The sequence below is a fragment of the Helianthus annuus genome, chromosome 5 (assembly GCF_002127325.2).
Source record: "Helianthus annuus cultivar XRQ/B chromosome 5, HanXRQr2.0-SUNRISE, whole genome shotgun sequence".
NCBI lineage: Eukaryota > Viridiplantae > Streptophyta > Magnoliopsida > Asterales > Asteraceae > Helianthus > Helianthus annuus.
In genome coordinates, this window is record NC_035437.2 from 53,545,726 (window position 1) to 53,557,753 (window position 12,028).

Genomic DNA, 12,028 nt, shown 5'->3' on the forward strand with positions numbered 1-12,028 from the left:
CTTCATTCCCTCGTAATCATCCTTTCCATTCCACCTCTCATTCCAGCATACCAAACACTACCTTAGAGTAGTAGTTTTGGATGATTGATTAGAACTGAGTGACATGACGCTGATTTTGAGGATCATAGTAACCAAGAGTATCATGACCACACCCTATAGCCTAAGCTATTTAAAAAATGTACTCTATTAGGGTATGTTTGGTATGGGGTAATGGAATAGACGGTGGAATGGAATGGACGAGGTAATGGAATGGATGAGGTAATGGAATTGATCATTACCATTCCATGTATTGTTTGGTTACCATGTGAGAATGGAATGAATCATTACCTTTTATTGTTTGGTTGGCAAGAAAAGAAGAAGGAATAAAATCGGATAGTGGCGGTCAGTGGTGGGCAATGATGGCGGGTGGTGATAGGTGGCAATTGTACGGGCGACGATGGGTGGCGGCGGTGGTAGGTGGTAATGGCAACGGGTGGTGATAGCTGCGGTGGTGGTGGGTGACGACGAGGAGGGTGGCCGCGGTGGCGATGGTGGTGGTGGCGGTGGGGGTGGCGATGGTGGCGTTGGAGATGGTGTTGAGGCGGTGGTCGGGAGGTTGTAGCAGTGTCGACGATGTGTGGTGGCGGCAATAGTGGCGCAGGTGGGCAGCGGCGATGGTGGGTGGTGGTGGTGGTAGACGTGGGTGGTGGCGGTAATCGAAAGTGGCAGCGACGGTGGTGGCGAAGGTCGGTGGCGGCAATGATCGGAGGTGGCAGTGGCGACGATGGGTGGCGGTGGTGGGGACGGAGGTGAGTGGCGGCGGGTGGCGGTAGCGAAGGTGGCGGGTCGGGCGGTGGTGGCGGCGATGGTTGCAGTGGCAGTGTTGCAGTGGTCATGTCGTCGGTGGGCGGCGGTGGTGGTCAGAGTTGGCGGCGGTGGCATTGGTAGTGGTGATGGCGATGGGTGGTGGTGGAGGTGGGTGACGACGGCATGCGACGGTGGTGGGTGACGACGACAGACAGCGGTGGTGGTGGGTGGTGAAAACAGTGGTGGGCTGTGGTGTTGTTAATAAAGGGCGAAGAGGGAATGGAATGGAAAAAAACATGGGGGACGGATGGAATGATTTTGAGGGAATGGAATCATTTTGGAATGGACGATTCCATTCCATCGACCAACAAAACACTCTTTTTTTCATTCCCTCGCAATGATCCATTCCATTCCATCTCTCATTCCTGCATACCAAACGCTACCTTATATATATTATTGACGAGTGTTGATAAATAGTAACTTTATTTTTATAATAATATATAGTTTTTTTATTATTTTACTATTTAATATAGTGTAATAGTTTTTTATTATATTTACTTTTAATGACATATTTTTCTTTTTTTCTAAAACATATATTTTCTTTACTTTTTTTAATAGTTGTGTTTTTTTTTTTCCTTTTTGTTAACATATATTAATTTATCGATTAATTTGATACTTATTTAATAACTTACGTTTATAACTTTTTTCTAAAAACTTAAGTACGTAGTTGTGTTTGATTTCTTTCCCTAATATTCTGTTATAAGTTTTGTTAAAAAGCGAATTTGTACTCAAAATAAAGTATTTATTTGGTATCATAAAACGTTACGATGATAAAACGTTCATTTTCAAATCACGGTTGTTTTACATTATCATTTTCTTGGTTTCGTCACAACGCGCGATATAAAAAAAAAAAAAAAAAAAAAACTAGTTTAAGTTAATTTAGATATTTAGAATCGGATGTCAGGGTAAAAATTTGTCAACAGATTGTTAAAGATTGTTGGTGAAAAAAACCTTTACCAAAATACTAAGGTAAAAATAAAAATCGTTTTCTTGATTTATAAGGCATTCCAAAATATATTCTGTTAATATAAAATCAAGTTTATTTACATATTTACTCTTATTTTTCACTTTTAAGCTTTCAAACAAGAAAAGATTTATAGCTACTCAAGAAACACGAAATTAATTTTAGGTTTATTAGTTTGATTTATGTTTCAAACATAAGGGTTAATCTTCTTTAATCCTTCTTGAGCTTGTGAGTGATGATTCTTACTGCAAAACAGCAACACTGTTAGCTCGTTAAGAGGGGAATATGGGGGTTTCCCTCTTAACCAGACTCCGACGTGAGAATAAGTAACTGCTTTGAGGAAATAAGTGTGTGTTAAGAGTGAAAGTAGAGAGCACGGACTGTTTAACCTGAGTATGGAGGTCCCTATTTATAGCCGGAGTGGTGTAGGAGGAGATGGGCTGATGGGCCTTGGGCCGGAAGGCGACAACAAGAAATATCCTCTTTGTCTCACTGGTATCGAGCGTTAGTGGTTTCTAGAAGCTCTTCGGTGATGGCGCACCTTGATTGGAGCCACGTGTCTGGGTTGTCGGCCTTGCTGTCCTTCTGCCATCAGCAGGTGAGTGGAGATCATGGGGCAGTTGTCGCCGCCCCCTGATTGGTGCCACGTAAGCGTACTTGTGTACTCTCTGTCTCCTGCACAACTGTTAGTCGTGGAGCACGATAGAGCACAGCCTGGTGGACGCTGATTGGCTCATTCTTCTGCCTCTCGTACCTTTGGTACTTTCTGAAGTGGCCCTGCGCCGTAACTCTTGCGCGACCCTTGTTGTATACATAACTAGCCCACGCAAGGTTGTAGGAGTTGAGGGCTCTTGTTCAGGATACTAAGTGTGAAACTGATGTTATTTATTGTTTGGACCTCGCGCGGGGTTCAGGTTTTACCTAAGTAGCCCGCACAAGGTCTATGGATTAATCAGCTTATTGAGTAAGGAGTATGGTCCAGCACGCGACCTGAATGGTCTACGCGGCTTTTTGGGACCATACCCCTTCAAGTCCCCCCCCCCCAATCCAGTGCTGCTTCCATGCGCGGAGTAAGTGGTTGGAGCTCTAGACTTAGAAAAAAAGGAAGTGTATTAGCCTTTAAAAGTATTTGATAGATCTTGGTAGACGGCGCGCGTGTGAGTGCTTGCCTACTACTACGGCGCGGCTACCAGAGTTAGCTGTTGCTAGCTGTTGATTCTGGGTGTTAGCGCGGAAGCTCATGGATAATGATGAATGCGGCGTGGCCTTTGCTAACTTCTGCATGAAGTTTAGTAACTTTGGGCGAGAAAACTCTCGAAATTTGAATTCTAACAGGTTGGTGCAAATGTCGTTGATGGCGACAGTTGAGTTGACTGCTGACACGACGATCATCATGCTATCACTAACGGTTCGGCTCTCCGTCAGGCGAGTGAGGCCCACGCGCGCGTGGTAACCGTCACTCCGAGAATCCCGCCTTACGTGGCGGCTCCTGATTGGTTACTCGCGCAGTGATCTCGGCACGTTTACCCATCGCATTAAATGCGATGGGTATATATATTCGACGATAGGAGAGAGAATTGCACGATCCTTCGTCTGCTTTCTCTTCTTTCTCTCTAATCTTCAAAGTTTCTTCAAATCTTCAAAGATTTTGAAGGTGATCTTCAAGTTTTTCCCAGAAAATTAGAAGATCTTCATCTGACTTTTTACTATTTTTACACACATGGCTGAAGAAGAGTCAGTGCAAATCGAAGAAGGTCCTCTCCCTGTTCTTAAGTGGGATCAGGGGTTGTTCGAGCAGATCACCAGAGGGTTCCGGTTCCCACCGGAATGGGATGTAAGGTATCCCCGGCAAGGCCAGACGGACGCCAACACACCGCCGGGATACATAATTCTATTTGAAGATTTTTTCTGCAAGGGAACTTCCGACTGCCGGCGACGGAGTTCATGGCGTCTATTATTCATTTCTATGGCTTTCATATTTCTTAGATAAGTCCGGCAGGGATGGTGAGAGTCAGACACTTTGAATTTCTATGCCGATCATAAGGAATGGAGCCCACTGTCGAGAAGTTCCGGGCCTTTTACCAGTTGATAAGGAATATTGGTTTCTATTCCTTCAGTAATCGAGGTGCGGCGAAGAAGATCTTGACAGGCCCTCCCAAGAGTTTCCATGACTGGAAAATGAAGTTGTAATCTCGATCGCGATGATGTTTCGTGAGCCGGATAAGATCGAGAAGGAGGAGCTCCCTATACCGAAAGGTTCTGACTGGTATATGAATCTGCTTGCGACGCCTAACCGAATATTTGGCGAGAATGTGCTAGTTGTGGCGCATATGAGTGATAACTGGCCGGAGACCAGCGAAGAAGTACCAGTGCTGAAGTTTGAAGACAGAGGTATGTTTTGCTTCCTTTTTCTTTTCTTGTAATGTACTTGCGCCTAATTATTGGTTCTTTATCGCAGAGGCGCACCTTTATCAGGCAGCCTTTCCCACCTTTGGTGGATCTATGGGTGTGCGCCCGTTACGATCTGGGGAGCCCTATTGGTATGAGCAGATAAAAGGCAATTTCCTCTATCCTCCTACTGGAGTCTTTGCCAATCCTCCATCCGCAACCGAAGGTGCGCTACTTCCCAGATCGCGACCTTTGCGCGGTGTGACTTCTGCTGGAAAGGAGACCTTGTATCTTTCCAGCGAGGAGTCTGTAGGTTTATCGCAAGAAGAGTTGAGCTCATGGTCTAACATCTTTGAAGGTGTGATGCGCGACTTGGGGATAGACCCAGAGGAGAGGGTGTAGAAGGCTCCTACCAAGAAGAAGACCACGAAGGTGACTGTTGATACTGGTGCAACTAGTAAGAAGGGTGAGAGTAGCCGCGCGCCAGCTACGACTCAAGATAAAGGTACTCTTCGATTTCGGCAAAGTAACCTTGAGGATTATGTTGTCGCTAGTGACTCACTAGAGGGTTTATCCCGTATAGGTGAGAAGAAGAAAAGCAGCGCAGCTGGGTCGAAAAGCTCTGGAAGCGCAGGGTCCAGGATCCCTGAAGCTGGCGCGACCCCCTCATCGATTTCCATGGATGAAGAGGAAGAAAAAGAGCATGAAGAAGAAGCTGCTGCTAAGTTGGTGAGCAGGAAGAGGTCCCGAGAAGAGGCTGCTGTTGGAGCCAAACCGGTGTAGAAGGTTGTGGGCCTGGTGATAGGGAAACAGAGCTGCTTGCGCTCTCTTTACAAGTTTTTGCCAGATTAGTGTTGTTGCATTTAATATACTTTACATTTTGCTTGTTAAAATCTTCTCACACTTAATTTCTACACTTAATTTCTGCAGAGGCCTAGAAGAAAACCCCTGAGAAGGTTAAGGGTGTTGAGCTGGAAAAACCGAAGGAACCAACGGCGAAGAAGACGAAGTTTATCATCAAGCCTCCCAAGACAAATGAGAGGGAGGTTGAGAGAGTGATTGAAGAGCCTGCGGGCAATGTAATCCCTGAGAAGGAAAAGACGAAGGAAACCGAGACCGCTGCTGCTACAGAGCATGATACGACGCATGGTACGGAGGTCGTGCGTATCACAGGGCTTGACTAGCCCCTCAAGAGAAAAGAGGCTGAAGTTATTAAGCAAAAAGAGACTGAGGTTGTTAAGCCAACGAAAACTGCACAACATGATGCCCCCGCCCAAACTATACAAGTGACATCCGTTGCTGGGGGGTCAACTGCTACCGTACTAGAGCAGGCAGCGCACAAAGTGACTTCTGCTGTTGCGGGTGGTGCAGGTGCTGGAGGTTTTGGCGGTGCTGGAGGTGCTTTTGCGGCTGGACAGAAAGGTGCAAGGAGCCAAGGGTCAATGCCACAAGCACCCATAAGTCCTAAGGATACCTTGGGGGATATCTACTACAAAACATACACCGAAGAGGCTCGCGCTGATGCTCCCCATCATCCTGTTTGGGGTTTAAAGCAGAAGGATACATTTGTCGAGTTTGGAGCCTGCCAGCATGGGTACTTGGGTTCTTTCCCTCCCGGAGAAATTAATAGGCAAAGAGCGCGTACCCATGAGGGGTTATATCGCGCTTACATTGTTGGGGAGGCTAACACCTGTGCTGCCAACCATCAGATTGTGCGTGAGTGGCGCACGATGGTTAAAGAGCAAGCTGATTGGGAGAAGTACCGGGAGCGTTTGTTGAAACAAGTCCAAGACTTCGAACAAATGAAAAATACCTTTGCTGAGGAGAAGGCCTCCTTTGAGGCGGAAAAGAAGTCAGAAGAATGGGGGCGCGAGGGCCTGAAGAGCAAGCTCCAAGCTGCTGAGGAGCTGTTGTCTAAGGAGTGTGTAGAATGGAAGAAGGTATGTGAGAAAGATAACCAACGCATGTATGCTGCGCGTTCCATAATTACCGACCTTAAGGCTCAGATTACCACTCTTAAAGGGAAGGTTGAGGAAGTTCAAGCAGATAAGGATCGTGTTGAGGTTCAATAGACTTTAACTCTTTTCCTCTTATATTGTTTTACTTATTAATATATTTCTAACTCTTTGTTTAAACACTTGCAGGCTGAGTTGAATGCGCGCAAGGATAAGGAGCTAGCTGCAAAGGATGTGGAGATTGCAGAGCGAAAGCGCCGATTATTTGAGGCTCATAATAAAAATGAATCATTAGAGATAGACCTCGAGGCCGAAAGGGTGAAGGCTGAGACCACCGAAGAGGCGAAGAAGAAAGCTGAGGAGGCGCGTGATATCAGCACTTCCGCCTGAATATGGCTCAGAATAATTATGCTGAGGCCCAAACAATTGTAGACATGCTTATTTCCGAGTCCGAGTGGATGCGCAGTACATGAGTACCTGCAGTGAGTTTCTTCTCATTTTGCCTTAAGTTTTGTTTATTGTTGTTTTGTTCTCATGATGTCCCTCTTTTTGTGCAGATTGCCAACTCCATTTCAAATGCTACCGAGCTGGATACAGCTGTTGATGCTCTGATAGATGCCTCACGTGCTGCCGGGCATCGTGGTGGCTATCTGGAGTGTGCCCAACATGTTGAGGAGGTATTTGGCTAGCAGTTCGATACTCATCACGGCTCGGTGACTGATCAGGGTGACTACATGCTCCCCCGTACTGAAGAAGTTTATGACCATCTTTCGCTACCTGTTATGGAGTTGGTCACTGATGCGTTAAAGCATGATGACTGGTGCGCGCGGCTGAAGTCCGTTTTTGATCCTCTAGAAACTGTGGAGCTAACGGACGAAGAAGAGGAAGCCGGCGGTGATGGCGATGGTGATGGTGATGGTTATGAATAGGTTGTAGGATTTGTAGGCGGGTGCCTTGTAATTTTCCTGTTTTTAGTTTACATGTAATCGTTGCGTTGATGCGCTTTTTGATTGGAATACATTATGTTTGCTTTTTATTCTCGTCAAGTTACAATTATTGCACTTTTGTTAGAAACTTTGGTTAAATTAGCTCGAATAAATGTAAGTGTGGCTCGTGTATGAGTGTTACTGCCCGGTCTCGCGCTATGTTCGCAGAGGACCTTGGAGGCTTAACTCAAGAGCTCGTAATTTACTGAAGTGTTTTCGTGCTAATTAAAAGTTTAACATGCATTTGTAACGTAGAAGACATAGGATGGTAATCATAAGGCATAGCACTGGAAACAGGCGCAAGGCCATCAGACATAATCGAAAGAAAAGAAAAGGCACATGGCCAACATAGGTAATTAAAAGGCGCGTGGCCAACATAAATGACTGAAAAGGTGCGTGGCCAAGGGTGATCACATGTAGCACTTGCGTAGTTGTTGCGCGTTCCATGTGCGTGGGATGATATGACCATCTAAAGTACGAAGTTTGTACGCCCCTTTTCCTAGCACTTCATGAACCAAATATGGGCCTTCCCGTTTTGGTGCTAGTTTTCCAGAGCGCTCGGCATTAGAGGCTTCGTTTTCCCTTAACACATATTCTCCTGGGGTATACGTATAGATGCGCACCCTGGCATTGTAGTATCGCTCCAGCTGAGTCTTGTACTTGGCCTCTTTGATTCGCGCGATCTCGCGCCTCTTTTCGAGCAGGTCCAAGTCTAAACGGTGCTCCGCCTCGTTATCAATCTTGTTAACTGCTGATAAGCATGGTGAGGGGAGACCAATTTTTGCCGGGATAACCGCCTCTGAGCCGTAAACAAGGCTAAAGGGGGTCTCGTCGTTGCTTGTTTTCGGCATGGTTCGATGAGCCCACAGGATGCTAGGAAGCTCATCAACCCAGCCTCTTCTTTTGGTGCCCAGACGAGCCTTTATCCCTTCAACAATGCTTTTGTTGACACTTTCTACTTGACCGTTGCCTTGAGGGTGCGCAACTGAAGAGAAAGTATGCTCGATGTTCAGCTCCTTCATCCATTTCTGAAGGTCTTCGGATGCAAAGTTGGTGCCGTTATCAGTCACGATCTTGAGTGGGAGGCTAAACCTGCAAATGATGTGTTCCCATATGAATTTGCGCAACATCATCGCAGAAGTTGAAGTGAGAGCCTTTTGTGACAACCCTCACCAAATCAGGTATCCGTACGACTTAAATTAATAACTAATTACTGCTTAATTACTGTGCTTGATTGAAATTATGGATAAACTGCTACTTGAATACTGATACATGTACATGCTTGCATCATACTTTATTTGCTGTCACTCCATGAACTACATACAGAACTCTAGTGACAACCTTGATGCACGAAAGCACAGTAGCACTATGAACGGATAACCTATTAAACATGCTGATATAGCCAGCATCAGGCAGACACTGCCTCTAAGGCCTGTTTGAGCCCGAGATAGTTTACTACACTAGTAGAGAGTGTGGGGATATAAGGGTTGTAGAACTGCGTCACTAGGTATAAGTTATAGTGACCGGATGTGCCTAAAACGTACTTTAAGTACAAAATTCAGCACTTTAATTAAAAATTCAGCATCTAGCTAACTAATAAAGTGCCAAAACATGAGAAAAATATTACTAGACACTTTCCAAAGTGTCGGGAATAAGTTATGTCACTAAAAATAGTATTAACGACACTTTAAAGCTTTGTTAAGCACTTTAACGGATCACTATCCGACCGAACAACCGGACTTTACCCAGAACATAAAAAAAAATATTGCCAAAAACATTGTTTCTCTTTTTCTGAACCAGTTAGGGTCCCCGAATACCCTAACACCCGCTATAACGCACTATACGCTAGTAACCGAGTTAACCTCCAACTTAACTTAACTAAATCCTAACTATCAATTGGAATCTAACTAAGGACCCCCCCCTCTAACCGAATTCGGTCCCCAAGGGACACCCTTGTCCTATTTTTGATTAAACTAATCACTCTTGCCCCATATCAAGGTGACACTAAACCCTTTGGTTAATGATCTTGAAATTGCATATAAGTACCAAGCTTAAACAAACATAACCTTCACCACAACACTTGAACATCACTCTCTCTCTCTCCCTTGGAGCTTTCGGCCGAACACACCCACAAACACCCAACCACTTTTCGATTTTGATCTTGCATTTCCAAGTGTCTATAAGTGTCAAGGATCTCATACAAGGAAGCTTGGAGCATTCGGATCGTGAAGGACCTCACCTCATTGCTTTTATCCACGCGTTTTTCGACTAGTTTCTTCCCTAGCCTCGAGCTAGTAGTAAGTGACTTTAAACACACTCTTGATCTATTCTAAAGTGGTTAAAACGAACTTTGTCGGTTAAAGGTCATGAACTTACAAAAAGACATACTAGAAGTTTACATAAATGATGAACATGTTGGTTAAAAGCATAAGGGTTGTGTAAATCTTGTAAGACTTGTTTTGTGTAATTATTTAGTGCCGATCTATGTTGTGATAGCACGGATCATCATCTAACCCGGATTAGTCATGTTCATGGATCATGACATAGAGTATGTTTAAGTGTAAAAAGGGTTAAATGATGAAACACTACTACACACTAAACATGAACTTGTGTAAAAACGATTTTACTTATGAAATAGTGTTCAAAACTAGTAGATCTACGGATCTACAAGTGGTATTTTCAAAGAACCAAGCGTCAAAGAAAACATATTTTACAACTGGATTTTTCATAAACAAGAGTGATTTTTGTAAACACACAACTGTGTAAACACTTGTGTAACTCAAAGTTTGACAAAGGAACTATTTTTGTAAGTGTTGACAAGAAGTTGTAAAGACGATGCTTCTTTAAAAACAAGGTTTTCAAGAAACCGAATTGATCCATACAAAGATCCACTAAAAGTAATGGAAATTACTACATATTTTTGGACAAACCACAAGTTCATGTAATTTTTGCGATTTATATACATTTTGACTAATTTGATGGTTGGATATTGTTATTGTTAAACGAGAAAATTGATTGGTTAAATTTTAAAAGAAAATGATACGCTTGAAAGCGTGGCCACCTCCAGTTACAGGGGAAACTCTGGCGAAAATTTTCCAAAAACCTAACACTTGGAAATATTTTCATCACAAGTGTTAGAAATACATTTTTAACTTGTTTTCAAAAATATAAATTTCGCCATGATTTTATTTACAAAATTTCTAAATATCGGAGGTGGGATTTTCACAAAATAAAACTTGATAAATATATATTTAGTATATATTTTTCATAACAACACTTGTGAGATTTTTATGATTATTTTGTGAACTATACAAATATTATTTTTAGGGTAAAAATAATATTACCAAATGTTAACGATTCCAAACTAATATGAACGCCTTCACAATATATATTTAAGTTACAACGGTATAATTATTACCACCCAACCTATATCCGTAACTTACGCATTTTCGGAAAAATACTAGTGAACGCGTATTTTGACAAAGGTATTATTTTGGAAAATTATAAGGATTAAAATATAATATTTTTGGGAAAAATATTTATATTTTGGAGTTAGAAATAAAATATATGTTAAGTGAGACTTAATAATATATTTCGAATCTTACGAACGCGCATGTATAAAAAGCCCCAACCTTGGGAAGGAATTTATTTACCAAAATAATTACTAAGTGTAATTACGAAATAGTTGTCTAACTATTTCCCAAAAACTTAAACCTTAAAGCACGGCCGTCCGTCTAATAGATTTAGTACGTGTAGGTCGTCGCTCAGTGGTTTGATCAGGAGATCTTCTTATTAGAGACGCACCACTGTGAGTTCATGTCCCCCTTTTCTCTTAACTGTTTTCAGTTTTCTAAACTGCGGGGGTGAAATACATGTTACTTTGATTACCAGTACTTTTACATGGTATGGTTAGCGTAAGGAGGGTTACTAATTAGATCATGTGAGTGGGTAGGCGGAAACTTGAGGCCATTAATCCTCATAGTAGGACCGAGGGACAGGAGCGGTAGATCTATCTGGGTGTAGCGAGCCCAGCCCCAGGCCCAGCATAACGGACCTCGGGGTGACTTTGTGCCCAATGCATAAATCCGCTAGGTTTGAGTCTTCCTACTTGCACTTCACACATATCAATGGCCTTGCAAACCATTGGTGATCTCTTTTTCCTTATTTGCTACATACCTGGATTTTTATACATACAAAGGTTTTTATTACTCACTTACACATGAACTCGCTCAACATTATTGTTGATTTTTCAACTTACATGTATTTCAGGGAACTAAAGATCTGGCGCGGTATGTTGCGTTTTCCCGCTGCATAAGAGTCCGAGGTCATCCAAGTTTAATGGATGTGACTTTTTCCTGGACGAGTCACAGTTCTTAGACTGTGTTCATTTCATGTTGATGTTTATGTCTTCCAAACAATGTTTCAATTTTCATGGTTGTAGTTTCCGTTGCATGAGTCAACGCCGTAAGACAATGTTATGTTACTTATGTTTTAAAACTTAATTAGATGGATGATCTTGCATGGTTTTTATTTCATATAGCTTTGTTATGATTAAGCTATGGTATTAAGAAGTCACACCAAATTAACCACGCTTTCGCAAAGCCAGGGTGTGACAGCTTGGTATCAGAGCTCTGATCATAGTGAACTAGGATTCCTTCTCGAGTCTAGACTATGATCACTAGGGCTCTCACGAAAACATTTTTACACTGCATACCACTTAAGTCCAGATCCAAAACGTTTTTACAAACAAATGTTGAGCACATTTTATTTATTATTTATAGGCTCAGTCTGGGAGGCTGAGGCTCGGTTTGGGAGGCCGAGGCTCGGTCTGGGAGGCCGAGATAGTTGGCTAGTGGGACTAGGAAGAGCAGTTTGAGAGGCTGGGAGAA

The 12,028-nt window shown here is 43.1% G+C and overlaps 1 protein-coding gene across 1 annotated transcript; it reads right to left on the bottom strand.

Annotated features, from left to right (window-relative positions):
• Window positions 1-330: 330 nt before the first annotated feature.
• Window positions 331-921, bottom strand: LOC110943041 (extensin-like). Its single transcript, XM_022184799.1, has one exon. It carries the CDS (start codon window positions 919-921, stop codon window positions 331-333), a length of 591 nt encoding a protein of 196 aa, XP_022040491.1.
• Window positions 922-12,028: the final 11,107 nt, after the last annotated feature.

Excerpts from the sequence above, each read along its gene's own strand:
- LOC110943041 (XM_022184799.1), bottom strand. The coding sequence starts at position 921 with ATGCCACCGCCGCCAACTCTGACCACCACCGCCGCCCACCGACGACAT.